The sequence below is a fragment of the Ochotona princeps genome, chromosome 2, assembly GCF_030435755.1.
Source record: "Ochotona princeps isolate mOchPri1 chromosome 2, mOchPri1.hap1, whole genome shotgun sequence".
NCBI classification, from domain to species: Eukaryota; Metazoa; Chordata; class Mammalia; order Lagomorpha; family Ochotonidae; genus Ochotona; species Ochotona princeps.
Window position 1 is genome coordinate 115,464,134 of NC_080833.1, and position 17,394 is coordinate 115,481,527.

General features: G+C 40.2%; 1 protein-coding gene across 1 annotated transcript in view; it reads left to right on the forward strand.

Annotated features, from left to right (window-relative positions):
• Positions 1-17,394, forward strand: part of ATF6 (activating transcription factor 6) — a 148,849-nt gene that overhangs the window by 47,028 nt on the left and 84,427 nt on the right. Inside the window, exon 8 of the mRNA XM_058656206.1 lies at positions 67-287. Coding sequence (XP_058512189.1) covers positions 67-287 — 221 coding nt within the window. The remainder of the gene's footprint in view (positions 1-66; positions 288-17,394) is intronic.

A 17,394-nucleotide genomic window follows, 5' to 3' on the forward strand; every position in this document is an offset into this window, starting at 1 on the left:
TTCAACTGCTTCGCCCGCTGCAATAGTTACATATCCCCTGACTCCTTTGCTTTTTTTCTGACGCAGGTCAGACTGTTCTGCTCTCTCAGCCTGCTGTGGTACAACTTCAGGCGCCTGGAGTTCTGCCCTCTGCTCAGCCAGTGCTTGCCGTCACTGGAGGAGCCACCCAGCTACCCAATCATGTGGTGAATGTGGTCCCGGCCCCTGTGGTGAATAGCTCTGTGAATGGAAAACTTTCCGTGACTAAACCTGTCCTACAGACTACTGCAAGAAGTATGGGTTCAGATGTAAGTTTGGAAAGTTACTGCTTTTTTAATGCTTGATTTGAAAACAAAACAAAAAACCCTCTGCCTGTTGTTTTTACTGCTTTTTTTTTGAAGTTCATTAGATTGCATGTTAAATAAGAGTATACTGAAATTGCATATCAAAGTTTTTGTGGACAACTAAGATAGCACTTACTATGTTGATAGAGTCTAATTGGAAAGAGTGTTAGTCTAAAGTTGTTTTTCTAAAGTGAAGTATGCCTTCTTCTCATCACAATTTAGAACCCTCTCATCACATTCCCCAAGTCCACTTCCCCCAATAATCTGCTGATATTTTATAGATTCTTTAATGCTTTCTGATTGAGACGGTTTTAGCAAAATCCCCCCACTGCAATAAGAGTCTTCAGACTGCTTTCTAGGCAGGTTGCCTGTTTAACTTCTCCCATGGCTTTCTGAAGGGTTTCCCCAGTACGTAATAATAAGTGGCTGCTCTCAGGCATTCTGTCAAACTGATTATTTAGTACTTTCTCCGCTTTGTGGGCCTTCACATTTTCTAGCATGCTAAAGAGATTTCTTGTACTTTATAAATTACATTGAGCTTCCTATGGTCTGTCACTCCCTATAGCCAGTTTTAGCACTTGCCTACTAACTCTTGGTCTTACTTTCTTCCGAAAGTGATTCAAAATATCTTGTGTGTTAAACAAAGAGTAATTAAACATCATTGTCCTAAGTGACAATTTTTTAAAAATCACTATATAACAGTGGGTTCTCTAAAATTATCTGAAGGGGCAGTGTTGTGGCACAGCAAGGTAAGCTGCTGCTTATGACATTGGCATCCTGAAGCATGGTGCCTGTTGCAGCCTCTACCAGTCCACTTCCAGCCTCCTGATAATGTGCCTGGGAAGGTAGCTCAAGTGGCCGAGTCTGTGCCACTCACATGGGAGAACTGGGTTGAGCTCTTAACCTACCCAGCCCTGGCTATTGGGGCTGTTTGGGGGAGTGAACCAGTAGTGTCTCCCATCTCTCTCTCTCTTTCTCTCTTTCATTCCCCTCCCTACACCCTTCTATTCCCCACTTCTTTTTAACTAACTAACTAACTAACTAACTATATCTTATAAAAAATAAAATTCTGATTGGGAAAGCAAATTTACATGTTTTCTTTAAATTTGTCTTTAATTTTTACTTCTCTATTTGAAGGGCAGAGTGACAGAGGGCGGGAAGGAGGGGGAGAGAGCAGGAGAATGAATGAATGAATGAATGAATGTGTGCTTCCATGCTCTTGTTTACTCCTGAGGTGCCCTAATCGCCAGGGCTGGGAAGGCCAGACAGGATCCTAGAACTCAATCTGGGTTTCCCATGTGGATGGTAGGCATCCGAGGACTTGCGTCATTACCCGCCCCCCGGGTGTGCATTACCCCACCCCGCCCTCAGTGTGTGTTCTCAGGAAGTTGGAACTGAAACTAGGACTCTAACCCAAGCACTCAATTATGGCATGCAGGCATCCAAAGTTACATCGTAACCCCTGCACTGAATGTTCAGCTCTTCTCTAAAGTAAGAAATGGGTATTACTGTTATTATTGCTGTATTTTATAAAGCCTTTGAGTTATGCAAGGTTTGTTATCCAGAACACTGAATTGCCTACCAGAATTTGTTAGCCAACATCAGTGACCCATTTAGTTGTGAATCTGCTCTACAATTATATAAATTCAATCCAGTAATTTCAGTCAGAAATATTGTAAAGATTCATAACAAAGAATACTATCTAATGAAAGAACATACAAATTCTTGACTAACAGTCCTATTGTTTATATAGGTTTTATATTGGCCAAGTCCTGGTTCTTGCAGGCATCTGGGGAGTAAAAATTAAAAAAAAAATCATGCTAGTGTCTTTCTCTTTGCCTCTCAAAAACAAAAGTTGTGCAATGAGCAAGATGAGTATATGTTTCACAGGAGACTCAGAAAGTTAAGAATGCTGAGAGACTTTTTTAAAGATTTATTTATTTATTTGAAAGGCATGTATACAGAGAGAGATCTTCCATCTGCTGGTTCACTCTCCAAATGGCCAGTACAGCTGGAGCTGAGCTGATCCAAAGCCAGGAGCCAGGAGTCTCCTCCAGATCTCCCACATGGGTGCAGGGGCCCAAGGACTTAAGCCATTCTCCACTGGTTTCCCAGGTCATAAGCAGAGAGCTGGATTAGAAAAGGAGCAGTCGCAACATGAACAGGCATCCATATAAGATACCAATATTGCAGCTGGAGGATTAGCCAGTTCTGTCATTGTGCTGGACCCAATAAGAGGATTTTTTTTTAAAATGATGCCTTTACATGTTCTTTTTTTTTTTTTTTGATAGTTTTTTTTTTTATTGTTAATTATTTTGCATTATGTGACAGTTTCATAGGCTCTGGGAATCCCCCCACCCCTCCCCCTCCCCTCCCCTCCCCCCGGTGGATTCCTCCACCTTGATGCAGTATTACAGTTCAAATTCAATCAAGATTCTTTCATTGCAAACATATACCAAGCATAGAGTCCAGCTACTTATTGTCCAGATGGGTTGAACAGTTTCTTGGGAAGACCTTTTCTGGTCTGAAGTTTGAGCTGGCAGAATATCATCACAGTCAATTAAGAGTCCCAATGTAACATCAACAGCAATTTGCAATGTTATGGAATTGACATGGTTTTGAGTAACCAATGTATTAAAAAGAAAAAAAAAAAAAAAAAGGAAAACAAGTCCTAGCCACAACCTATGATTAGCTCATTGACATTTCAATTTTAGTTCATATACAGGACCGGCTGCTCTATACCTTAAAATGGCCATAAGGCACCATTCAGCTGTTTCGTGTCCATTTCATCTTAGTGTTTAGCCAGTTGTTGTGTTGAAGTAAAATTTTGCTGATCTTGGCAGATTTTAGGATAATCCAGACTGGCTTGTAACTCTAACAAGATATATGTCAACATTTTAGGTGCAGAACATTTCTTTTTTTTTTTTTTATATATTTATTATTTAACTTCAGTAATTACATTGTATTATGTGACACAATTACATAGATACTTGGGTTCTCCCCACCCCTCCCCAAACCCTCCCACCATGGTGGATTCCTCCACCTTGTTGCATAACCACAGCTCAAGTTCAGTTGAGATTCCCCCATTGCAAGCGTATACCAAACATAGAGTCCAGCATCTTATTGTCCAGTCAAGTCCAACGGCTTCTTAGGTATACCCTCTCTGGTCTGAAGACAGAGCCAGCAGAGCATCATCCCAGTCAATTGAAAGCTCCAACATACCATCAGCAAAAATTTACATCATTATGGAATTAATTGACATAGTAATGAGTAACCAACATGTTAAAAGTAAATGCGAGTTCCCAGTCACCTTCTGTGACCACCTCACCTATACTTCAATCTTAGTTTATACACAACATATAACATTCAAAACATAACATGTTATACATAACATCATATCATCTTAAATTAAGGCAAACATGTGGTATTTAACCTTTTGGGATTGGCTCATTTCCCTTAGCATTATGGTTTCCAGTTTGGCCCATTTGGCCACAAAGAACTGCATTTTGTTTTTTTTAATAGCTGAGTAGTATTCCATGGAGTAGATGAACCATAGCTTTCTTATCCAATCCTCTGTTGATGGGCATTTTGGTTGCTTCCATGTTTTTGCAATTACTGATTGTGCTGCTATGAGCATAGGAGTGCATGTTGGTTTCTCATAAAACAAGTGTTCTGGATATATTCCTAGGAGTGCTATTGCTGGGTCATACGGTATGTTGAATTTGAGTTGTTTGAATATTCTCCATACTGATTTCCATAGAGGCTGTACCAGCCTGCAGCCCCACCAGCAGTGGAGTAGGGTTCCCTTTTCCCCGCAACCTCGCCAACAAGTGTTGTTGGTGCAGAACATTTCTTTTAATGATCTTAATTTAAGAACTTTAATACTTTGAATGACATTCCCAAATGAAGCCAGCAACAGGAAATATTGGGAGTTGCTTTTGGGTAATAAAAGGACATTTACAATATTTTAGTGAACTATTGCAGACCTGAAAAAAGATAAAAGATTAAATATAACTTTTAAAAATATATAGGTCGGGCCTGGCATGATGGTTCAGTGGCTAAATCCTCACCTTACACACGCCAGGATCCCGTATGGGCGCCGGTTCATGTTCTGGATGTTCCACTTTCCATGAAGCTCCCTGCTTGTGGCCTGGGAAAGCAGTCGAGGATGGCCCAGTGCATTGGGATCCTGCACCTGCGTGGGAGACCTGGAGGAAGCTCCTGGCTCCTGGCTCCTGGCTTTGGATTGGCTTAGCTTTGGCCATTGTGACCACTTAGGAAGTGAACCAATGGATAGAAGCTCTCTCTCTCTCCTCTATGTAAAATCTTTCAATAAATATAGATAAAATATTTTTAAAAAGATTTATTTATTTTTATTGCAAAAGCTAGGATGGGAGAGTGTCTAGAAACCGTATCAAACGGGAGTGTTCTACTTTTTCTTAATTTTAATTTAAAAAAATTTTAATCAAAAACTTTTTAATCTGTGCAATACTCCTGAGCCATAAAAAAGAATGAAATTCTACCATTTGCAACAAAATGACCCTAGATAGAAACCATTATGCTCAGTGAAATAAGTCAATCTGAAAAGACAGATGTCGTATGTTCTCTCTGATATAAGGTAACATTCATGCAAAATGCGAGCTCAATAGATGGAGAGGTAAGCATGCATATACATAGTTATCTAGAGGCACTGTGTAATAGAGACTGTCATAACCAGATGTGAGGATACAATGCAGTATGCATCTCTATTTCCGAATCAAAGATGGACTCCCAATGAAACTGTTAAATACATCTTGAAAATAGGATACTGGGGGCCCGGCGGCCGTGGCCTAGCGGCTAAAGTCCTCGCCTTGAAAGCCCCGGGATCCCATATGGGCGCCGGTTCTAATCCCGGCAGCTCCACTTTCCATCCAGCTCCCTGCTTGTGGCCTGGGAAAGCAGGAGAGGACGGCCCAATGCATTGGGACCCTGCACCTGCGTGGGAGACCTGGAAGAGGTTCCAGGTTCCCGGCTTCGGATCGGCGCACCCGCCCGTTGAGGCTCACTTGGGGAGTGAATCATCGGACGGAAGATCTTCCTCTCTGTCTCTCCTCCTCTGTGTATATCTGGCTGTAATAAAACGAATAAATCTTTAAAAAAAAAAAAAAAAAAAGAAAATAGGATACTGGGCTTTCTGCCATTATCCTACAATGTCGGGATACACTTAAACATCAGGATGAATGACTTACGATGGTTTTTAAAGGACTCTATTATTGTAATAATATAGGGAAAAACTGGGAAGGGGAGGAAAATTGAGGAGGGAGAGTTGAGGAGGAGAATTGGGAGGGGAAATCCCAGAACCTGTATGGACCTGTATCATGAAACAAAATTTTTAAAAAAGTATGCTCCATGGGCCCAGCAGGGTAGCCAAGTGGCTAAAGTCCTTGCCTTGCACATGCCAGGATCCCTTATGGGTACCAGTTCATGTCCTTGTGGCCCACTTCCCATCCAGCTCCCTGCTTGTGGCCTGGGAAAGCAGTCAAGGGCGGCTCAAAGCTTTGGGGCCCTGCACCCACATGGGAGACCCAGAAGAAGCTTCTGGCTCCTGGCTTCAGATCAGCTCAACTCTGGCTGTTGCAGCCACTTGGGGGGTGAATCATGAGATGGAAGATCTTCCTCTCTGTCTTTCCTTCTCCCTATATATCTAACTTCCCAATAAAATCTTTTTAAAATCTTTTTAAAATCTTTTTAAAAAGGCATGCTCCCTACCCCCCAAAATATTTATTTTTATTTATTTGAAAGGCTGGGTTAGAGAGAAAGAGAGGGAGACACACACACAGTGAGAAAATGTTCCATCTTCTGGTTTACCTCCCAAACGACCTCAACAGCTGGGGCTGGGCCATGTTACAGCCAGGAGCTTTCTCCGGGTCTCCTGTGTAGGTGCAGGGGCCCAAGGGCTTGGGTTATATTTTGTTGGCTTTCTCAGGCACATTATTAGCAGGTAATCGGATTGGAAGTGGAGCAGCTAGGACATGAGCTGGGTTGTCCTATGACGTGCCAGCATTGCAGGTGGTGGCCTCACATGCTATGTGACAGCACTGGCCCCAGGAGTGGTTTTTAAGGTGTGCTAGACTAAAGAAGAGAAGGCTGAAAAGCCCAGGAGCCATCTTCTGGGAGATGACCGTTGTCATTTGCAAAATCGCAGAATTGTTGCAAGTCATTCTAGAAGACTTATCTGTAACAGGTGCAAGTGAGTTATAGAAAGGTCTCTTCTATTCCTAAATATTGGGATACAGTCATTGCATTTAGAAACCAAAGGATGCCTTTTCTTCTTTTACGCTTAATACTGAAAAGAGTATCTTAATATTGACAATCATTGTATGCCTCTGATCCTTTTTATAATCTCAACATATTTTAGTTGGTTACAAATTGGTCTGTTATAAGGACATGTTTTATTGATTCATTAGTGTGAAAGAGCATGTCTGCTCTGCTTTTGCACTCTTAAAGGGTCTATACATTTGGAGCATAATTTACTGACAAAGTCTCAGTTAATACTATGTGAAATGAGAACATACATAACCAGCAAATGCCAGTTTTTGTTTTTAGCATGATGTGTTAGCTAGCTAGCCTTATTGCCTGTTAAAATTTAGAGTTGACAGTATTAGAAATATTCTGGTTCTGTATTTTTAATGTAAGAGACATAAAGATTATTCGAATAATTTTCCAGTCAACCTGCATTGAGGTTTCTGTGTTTATTTTTTCTTGGCCAGCACATCAGAGACTGAGCCAAAAACGAGTTTCCAGTATGAATTTTTTGGTAAAGGTTTTGACTGAATATTTCAAATAAAGAAGCATCAGTCTCTCCTATCAGCTGGCCAATCTACTCAGGAACCCAGCATAATCTGTTCCAGAAGGAGCCATGGAAGAGAACTTTGATCTGCTTGTATAGTCTGCAATAGTAACTTGGTTGACCTCAACAGTGCACGTGTTTGTTAAATTCAAGTCCTGTTAAATTAGGATAGTTTTCAACCAGAATAAATTCTTAATCTAAAATTGAGCCTAAAAGACGGTTTCTTCATCAGGTACCTTTTCTGCACTGAAGTCAAGCATATTGAGAAAGTTGTAATTCAGAAAAAAAAAATTCTCCCTCTTTTGTGGTTTGGTATTGCTGACATGGTTCCTTTCCCCCTACCTTTTGTTTGGCTGGCTTCATTCTCCAGAGGCCTGCCGCTGCCGTAAGTAGCGTTTTTAGCATACCATATTCTGCAAACTACATTAAGTGCCACATTTTCTGTTATGAAACAGTTTGTCTGGTTCAAATTATAATCTCACTCTTCCTGCCTTTCTGCTGGTAAATCTGTTTTGTTTAACTCCTGGAAACCTCACCTAAAATTTTCAAGAAATATGGTTTGTTTTTGGCTCTGATCCTGGTGGAAAAAGTGAACGTGGTCTCTCATCTCAGGTCGAAATTCTCTGTGAAGTTTTCTAAATAAATGGCAAGGTTGGAGCCACAGAGTTGGCTTCATAGGAGAACATGCTTATCTTTCTTTAAAGGGCGATTGAATATTACCAGATGTCAAACCAACGTCTTGAGGACGAGCAGTCTCTTTATGTCAGCGCTGCACTCACTACTTCCACCTACTTACCATAATTCTGTAAAGTTCATGAAATAAACATTGTTTCATTGGCTTTAAGTTTATGGAATTACATTGTTTGGGCTGTTGGGATAATAAGTGAGGAGGGAAATGGTCAAATCAAATTCTGCATCCTCAACAGTGAGCCAGGGTAGAGCAAAGACTCCTGATGGAAACCAGTAAGTGGAAATAATGGAAATAAAGTGATAATGAACTAGCACAGAAGTAGGAATATCCTCAAGGTGGGAGAATGGTGAAGGGTTGCAGCTGTTACTTCCAGAAGGCTCCACGTCTTCTTCTAGATTGTCACCAAGCTGAACGTCTTCCAAGTCCTCTTTCACCTTGTACCCCTTTTTTTTAATCCTCTGGTTAGAGACCTTGATCCTTTTTTGCTCTAGAAGACTGCTCTGGGTTTCCAGAACCATCGTGAGAAACTGGGTGCTAGAAGGAATCCATTTCCACTGGCTTTCAGGTTTGCAGAAATGATGTGAAAGGGATCCCTCTGGCATTCCAAGTTCCAACTTTATACTTTGGTTTTCTAGAAATGGTGATCAATTCAGTTAGAGATTTCAGTATCACTGTATTGAGCATAGTAGTGATATGATGTGGCTCAGATGTGCACACAGTGCCTCTTGCAGTGGAGGAACTTGAACTTGGGACATATGCCCTCCTTTTTTTCCTTTAAATATTTATTTTGTTTATTTGAGAGGCAGAATTAGAATGAAGGAGAAAGATTGAGAGAGAGAAAGATAGAGGTCTTCTATATGCTGGTTCATTTTCCAGATGGCCAAAACAGCTGGGGCTGGGTCAGGCTGAAGCCAGGAGCCAGAAGCTTTAACTGTGTCTTTTACATGGTACAAGGGGCCAAGCACATGGGTCATCTTCTGCTGCTTTGCTCAGGCACATTAGCAGGGAGCTGAATTGAAAGTGGAGCAGCAGGATTCGAACAGATGTCCACATGAGATGCTGACATTGCAGATGGCAGCTTAACTTGTTAGACCACTGCACAGATTCTGACATCTATCATTTTTAAGGCAAATAGTAAGCAAGCCTCCTTGTTGTTCAAAGGGACCTTTAATCTCAGCCTTTAAGGTTGCTAACCTTGAGAAGTAGCCTGGATAGAGTTATCAGGACCACATACCCAGGAGGACATGAGAAGAAAATGAGCCTATAATAATCTATTTGCAATGAGAAGCAACGCACATAAATGGAGAGTGCCTGTGTTCTATTATAACAACAACAAAAAGTTATAACAACAGTTATAAACAACAACAAAACTGTTGTAAACACAGTTAAGCTTATCTGCAATATCTTAGGTCAAAATGTGAGCCCAATCTTAAATTATGTTACTAGCACAGATCTAATAAGATGATGAATAGACACGTTTAGTGACTAAATTCTTCAGTAATGAAGACACTGAAATCCTGTTTCTTTTAGCTGAAAAGCAGAGAAAGCCATCAGAACAAATGCAGTAAGAAGGATATGGAGATGTGAAAAGCTATCCAGATTTTAGTGAAAAATCGCTTCTGTGTTGACTGGTTCTTGGCTTTGTTGCTACCAAAGGACTCCTAGCAAATAAAATAAAAACATACTTTGTTAAAATATTTGCAGTATTTTTTTTTTTTAGTTGGAGGAATGGGGCTTTTAAATTTTATCTTGAATAAAGATTTTGGCAATTAAATTTCATTTGTGGTTACGGTAACTTTGGAAAGTGAATATCTTTTCCTCCTCCTGATGTGTCACATTAGGATACATTTACATTATAGAAACTTCAGCATTCGTCCGTATTTTTTAGTTTGCCATCTTGACAAGGCTGATGAGATTTTTGTTTATTTAATTGGAAAGGCAGATATATAGAAAGAGATAGAAAAAGATCTTCCATCTGCTGGTTCAATCCCCAAATGTCCTCAAAGGCTGGAGCTGAGCCAATCAGAAGCCAGGAGCCAGGAGCTTCTTCTGAGTCTCCCATATTAGGGCAGGATCCCAAGGCTTTGGGCCATCCTCGACTGCTTTCCCAGGCCACAAGCAGGGAGCTGGATGGGAAGTGGAGCAGCCAGGACATGAACCGGCACCTGAATGGGATCCCAGTGCTTAGAGGTGAAAGATTAGCCAGTTTGGCCATTGCGTCAGCCCCAAAAACTATTTTAAAGGACACAGATGTGTATCTTAACAAATAATCAGATACCTCTCTTTTTTTCTGATTATCTTCCCTGCATCTTTTCCCTAGGAACTTATGAGGAAGCTGGTTCTTCCTTACCCTCAGGAGCTTCCTAGGAATTGGTTCTTCTGTCCAGAAATAGTCACTATTACTAGTTTTCTTTACAAGTTTCCCAAGATAAGCTCTTATAGTATCAGCACTGGCAGTTTTACTTACTGACATTTTAAAGAAGTGGTAATGTGCTAAACATTCTTTCCTGAACTTGCTTTGCCACTTAATTTACCTTAGAAATGCTCTATATAAGTATCCAAAAAGTCTTCTCATTCTTTTAATATCTGCTTGATAGTTATAACATTTTTGTTCATAAACATTCCTTTCTTGAATAAATTGATACTTAGTTTAGTTCATGTGCAAGTATACTATCAGAGAAATTCTTAGAATTGACATTGATGGTTAGAAGGTAGGAACTTGTTTAAGATTCATTGGTTTTACCAAATGGCCTTTCATTGGAATAGTTCAGATTTATTCTTTTACTTTTGATTGCATCAGAGTGTCAGTTACAGAGCTTACTGTTTTCACATTTATTCATATTTGAAAGGCAGAGTTATAGAGAAGAGAGAGAATATCTTTCATCTACTGGCCTACTCTCCATATGATCAAAACACCTAGGACTGGGCCTGGTTGAAGCCATGAGCCAGGAACTCCATCTGAGTCTCCACCTGGGCAGCAGAAGGGTTTACCCACTTTGTTTACCCTCCATTACCAGGATACTGGTATCATTAGCAGGATACTGATCAGTCAATGCCAGCAGCAAGTGTGTATGAATGGAGTTCATGGGTAGGATTCAGTGTTTCCTTAGACAGTATCTCTTCATTCATTTTCTTACATAGCTGCAATACTTTGTGCTATATGCATTTTTATGTTGCCTCTCTCTCTCTAATTTTGTAGCTTCCCATTAGGATAAAATTCAAATGCCATAAGAATCAGTTCAAAGTACACTGTGTGGCTTTTAGTATATTCATGGAGTTGTGAAATTGCCACTGCTATAATCCCCCAATATGTTAATCACTCTAAAAAATATCACATTGGCAGTTATTCCTGAATTTCCCTCTCCTCTCAGATCCTGGCAACCACTAACCTACTTTCTGTTTATTCTGTATTCCTTCTTCTACACATTTCATATCAATAGAATCACATAGTGTATGACTTTTTATATATAGTTTCTTTCACTTAGCATAATGATTTTCAAGGTCCAATCATATTGAAGCATGTACTAGCACTTATTCCCTTTTTTAAACATGTATAGATTTATTCATTTTTATTGGAAAGGCAGATTTACAGAGAGAGAAGGAGAGAAAAAGACCTTCCATCCACTGGTTTACTCCCTAAATGGCTGCAACAGCCAGAACTGAGCCAATCCAAAGCCAGGAGCCAGGAGTTTCTTCTGGGTCTCCCACGTGGGTGTAGGGTCCCAGGGCTGTGTGCCATGCTCTACTGGTTTCCCAGGCTACATGCCTCAAGCAGGGAGCTGGATGGTAGGTGTAGCAGCCTTGGACACAAACTAGCACCCATAGGAATCCTGGTGTTTACAAGGCAAGGATTTAGCCACTGAGCCATTGCACCAGTCCTGCTTATTCCCCTCTGTCGCCACATAATTGCATAGTATAGCACGTTTTGGATAATCCATCCATCAAGTAATAGACATTCTGTTTGTTAGTTTCTGTGTTTGATTATTGTGACTAATGCTGTTTTGAACATTCATGTACATATTTTTGTAATCTCTTTAAAACCATATTTAAATGAATAAGGAATATATAAAGTAAAAAATGAAAGTAAAGAGTATTTGTAAAAGATTTGTCTGTTTGAAAGAGTTATAGAGAGAGGGTGAGACTGACAGAGAGTTCTGACTTCTAGTTCACTCTCCAGAGAGTCACAATGGCTAGGGCTGAACCACGCTGAAGCCAGGGACTTCTTCCAAGTCTCCTGTTTGAGTGGCAGGGGTCCAACAGTTGGGCCATCTTCTGCTGCTTTTCCCAGGCATATTAGCAGTGAGCGGGATTGAAAGTGGAGCAGCTGGGACATGAAGTGGTGCCCATGTGGGATGCCAGCAACTCAGGTGGTAACATTGGCTGATATACTGCAAAAGTAGCCCCAATTACCCGTATTTCTAAATCAGTGATTAAAAATGTCCAAACTGGGTCCAGCTCAATAGCTCAGTTGGCTGATCCTCCCCCCTTAAGTGCCAGGATCCCATATGGATGCCACTTCATGTACCAGCTGCTCCATTTCCCATCCAGCTCCCTGGTTGTGGCCTGAGAAAGCAGCAAAGGATGGTCAAAGCCTTGGGGCATTTCAGTCTACACAGGAGACCTGGAAGAAGTCCCTGGCTCCTGGCTTCAGATCAGCTTAGGTCTGGGCAGTGCAGCCACTTGTGGCATTGAACCAGTAGATCTCCCTGTCTCTTCTCTCTATAGATCTGCCTTTCCAATAAAAATGAACAAATCTTTTTTAAAAGTCTGAATGAATAAATTACATGAATAGGTAATTCACAAAGCAGAATAATTAAGTTTTTTTTAAAGATTTATTTATTTTTATTACAAAGTCAGATATACAGAGAGGAGGAGAGATAGAGAGGAAGATCTTCCATCCGATGATTCACTCCCCAAGTGAGCTGCAACGGCCGGTGCTGTGCCAATCTGAAGCCAGGAGCCAGGAACCTCTTCCAGGTCTCCCACATGGGTGCAGAGTCCCAAAGCATTGGGCTGTCCTCGGCGGCTTTCCCAGGCCACAAGCAGGGAGCTGGATGGGAAGTGTAGCTGCCGGGATTAGAACCGGCGCCCATATGGGATCCCGGTGCGTTCAAGGCGAGGACTTTAGCTGCTAGGCCACGCTGCCAAGCCCCCAGAATAATTAAGTTTAAAGTCAAAATATCAATGGCAATATGTTCTTAAATAGGTGTACCTTATTTTTAAAATAAAGATTGTTGTTTTACAAGTCGTTAGTAGAAACTGGTTACAATGGTTACAGAATGAGACTGAAGGACTGAAAGTGTTGTTTAAATTTTTCTGTCTCTTATTTTCCTTGATTATGATTTCAAATGGAAAGTATCATACCTTGCTCATGTCTCCCCACTGCAGTGCACTGCAGCTATGGTATTAAACATTGCATTTGCTTATGATTTCCAATTCTGTAAAAGTTGCAGAGGCCAAAATACCACAGAGAGCACCATGGACTCTTTAGTAGATTTCCCTGTTAACATTTCATCCCATTGATTTGCTTGTTGTCTTTCCACCTACACACACACACACACGATTTTTTGAACTATTTTCGAGTAGGTTACATATAGTCGTTTACTCCTAAATATTTCAGTGTGAAATTTCTAAGAATAATGTTAATCTCTTACATAGCCCCAACACAAGCATCAGCTCCTTCAGATCATATTGACAGAATACGTCAATCAGCTGTTGGTATTAGGGTGTTGTCAGTTGGTCTAATTCCATCTTTATTGGATTTTCCTCCTTTGATGTGCAGTCAGATATAATACTTGGTAATTGTGTCTCTTTAGCTTCCTTTAATGTGAAACATTTCAGAGCCCTTTTGTCTTTCTGATATTGATCTTTTGATGAATTTGACTCTTTTCAAATGTAGTTTTGGTAAAGGACATGTCAAAATTACCTGTATTGGGCTGTGAGTCCTTTGTTTTTCACATAGTTGCATTTGGTTCTTAGAAAATCCTCATGAAGAGGGCAGTATTTATTCAGGGTTTTAGCATGGAAAGGATGGGTGAAGGGTGATGTTAAGGTCTTATTGCAATGAAAGCTACTATTGATAATGTGTTACATGCCAGACACTTTTTCTGTAAGGGCTTCCTAACAGCCCTTCGAGGCAACTAGGGCCTTAATGAGTAGGGAAGGAGCAGACTGAGGGACTTAAAAGCAGTGTGAAGTATATTTTTATTCTTGGGTTATGTTTTTCTGTTTCTGCAGCGATTAAATAAAATGTTATGATTTCTTGTTACTGTTATTTAGCTTTGGGTTTTTCTTTTGTTTTAATTTAAGCACAAACAGTAAGATATTTTAATTTTGATTGCATAGTTTATCAGAGCAACTGTGAGGTACATTGTTGATGGAATTTAGACTTTTAACTTTATCACTCTGTTTATTCATAGCTACAGATTTTTTTTTACTGAAACTTACATTTGTATGGTGTGTTATAGCTTCATGCCTTTTGCCTCCTTGACCATCAGAATCATTTGACATATTGTAATTGATTTAGGATTCAAGCCTAGGCTTTCATCTAATGCTGTTGTCACTATTCTTCATTCATTAAAGGGCTTTTTTTGTTTTCTTTCTTTTCCCTCCCTCCCTCCCTCCCTCCCTCCCTCCCTCCCTCCCTCCCTCCTCTCTCCCTCTCTCCTTCTGGCCTATCTCTTCCTTAAAGATTTTCTAATTTATTTGAAAAGCAGAGTTAGAGAGAGAGAGAGAGAGAAAGAAAAATCTTCTCTCTGTTGGTTTACCCCCCAAATAGTTCTGGGCCAGGCCAAAGCCAGGATCCAGAAGCTTCTTCAAGTCTCCCACTTGTATACAAGGGGTCAAGGCGTCCAGGCACTGGGATCATCTCATGCTGCTTTTACAGGTGCATTAGCAGGGAGCTGGGTCACAAGTGGTGCAGCCAGGACTCCAGCCTGCTTTCATCAAGGAATGCAGCCATCCCAGGTGGCAGCTTTATGCACTAGGCCTCAATGCTGGTCCAGTTTAATGTTTTCAGAGTAGTCCTGATACAGTGCAAACTTCACACTGAAATTTGTTTGTTCCTTTGTAAATATATTCTTTTTATAAATATTAAGATATTCTTGGTCCTGGTGCTTTGGCTTAGCAAGTAAAGCTACTGCCTGCATTGCTGACACTTCATACGGGCTTTGGTTCCAGTCCTGGCTGCTCCGCTCCCAGCTCAGTCGCCTACTACCATACCTGGGAAAAGCAGTGGAAAATGGCCTGAGTGCTTGGGCCCCTGCATCTACATGGGAGATGCAGATGAGACTCCTGGCTTCAGTCTGACTGAACTCCAGCCATTGCAACCATTTGGGGCATGAGCTAGCATAGATGGAAAGTCTTCCCCCTCCCAACCCCCTGCTCTGTCTCTGTCTCTTTCGCTATGTGTGTCCCTCCCTCTCTTTCTCTCTGCTTTTTAAATAATAATATAAATCTTAAAAAAAATTTAGGGTAGTTATAAGATTTAAGGTAGTGCGTTCTCTTTGTAACACTTTCAAGTAAAGCTAAGATAGTGAATAATTTTAAGTCATGAGGGAGTTTTATGAAGATCAACCATATTTGCATGACTTGGTTATGTCAAATAAAACTTAAAGCAAAGTTAATAGAACCCATATTTTATGGTGCAGGGTTGTTATTGGTTGCATAGTAATTAAGTACATCTGCTTAACATCAGTTCTAGAACCATTTTGCTTTTGGAGTGGACAAGGCCTTTAGCTGACTGTGGGGGTGTCTTTAAAGGTTGTTGTCTACAGTCTACAGTTAGAAATGTATTCCACATCTGTCTCTTATAAAACTAGCTCATGAAATAGTAAATCCTTATTATATGGAAATCATCCTGTTTCTTTTATTCTGTCCTATGCTTTTCTGTAAAAATTTTAAAGACTAGTGATCCACTGAATTGATTTCGGAAGCTGGTATTTGGTGTGTTTAATTTTCAAAAACACTATTCTGATTTAACTTTCTCTGTTTATGAAGGTATAAACAGACCCCAACAGAAGCATTTTTCTTAAATCTTCCAACTCATTGCAGTGCTGAGAAAAGAGTTAAGAACATCTGGAGTCCAGTGTTGTATTGTCATTTAAAATCTAAATTATTAGATTCCCTGATGGGGGATGGGAGTTTGGGGAGGGGGAATCCCTGCCAATACAAAAAATGTAGCACATAATTCAAAATTCAAAATAAAAATATTTTAAAAAATCTAAATTATTGGATTCCAAGACCCTCAGTGGATGTTTGAAACTGCAAGTGCCAAATCCTGTGTGCAATACATAAATTAATTGAATGTTTAGTTAGGCACAGTAAGAAATAGCAATGATAATAAGTTGAAGAGTTCTAGCAATATACTATAATAAAATCACCAGCACCAGCACCTTAGACCATTAAGTAAATTAGGATTCCTTGAACATAAGCACTGTTGGAGCACTTGCTGTGAAAATCAGGATGGCTACTGAGTGACCAACAAGGGTAACACGTAGTATGGGAGTGCTGGACTAAAGGATGTAACTGAAACTGTGGAAAATAAAACAGTGGATAAGGGAGACCCTACTGCACTTTTGTACATCTGTACCAACTGTTTCTGGGGACACGTGAAGCAGCACAGTCGTTACTAGAGAGGGAGAGAGTTGCCTAGAGGACTCTTGGAAGCTGCTGTGTACAGAGTTCAGGTTCCACCTTTAAGAGGTTGTGCCCTAGTGTAGCCTTTCTAAGAGCAGCTTTTCCCTCTCTATGGCTCGTTCTTTCCTCCTCCATCTGAGATTGGATTAGGACAGCCAAGACTCACAATCCAGCAGGGATTTATGTATTCTTTCTTGTTAAGTAAATTCTACTACATATTGGAAGATGGTCTTCATTTAAAAAGAAGAAAAGGAAACAGTTTGCAGGATGAAGATTACTATCAAGGAAATGGTTCAGGTTGCCAATAATGAAGCTGCTTTATTTAATTTTTGCTGAATAACTGGTTATATAGCACGCACAAAACTTACTAGAATAATGAGATTGAGGAGAGCAGAGGTGGTTTTAAATTAAATTTGGCCTTTTTTTGCTTTAAGCAATCTTACGAGGAAAAAGAATCAAATTAAAACATTCAATTTATTTAAATATATAAAATAGAATTACTACAAATTAAATTTGACAATTTTAGCTGTACCCATTTTTAAGATATATTTATTTATTTTGAAAGGCAGAAAGAAAGAGAGAAGCAGAGATCTCCCGGGTTGGTTCATACCTCTAAATGTCCTTAATAACCAGATCTGTGCCAGGCTGAAACCAGGAGCCAGAAACCCTCCCCAGGAATTCCACATGGGTGGCAGGGAGTCAGGTCATTATCACCTGCTATGTTCCATGGTACGTATTAATAGGAAGCTAGAATCAGAGGAAGAGCTGGTCCTTGGACCTAGGCACTCTGATGCTGATTGTGGGTTCCCTGAAAAATTACCCTCCCCATACACATTTTTTAAGAATAAATCTATACATTTGTTTATGCTAAAAAATGTATTATGCAACATTTAGTTTTTCAAATGGACTTCAAC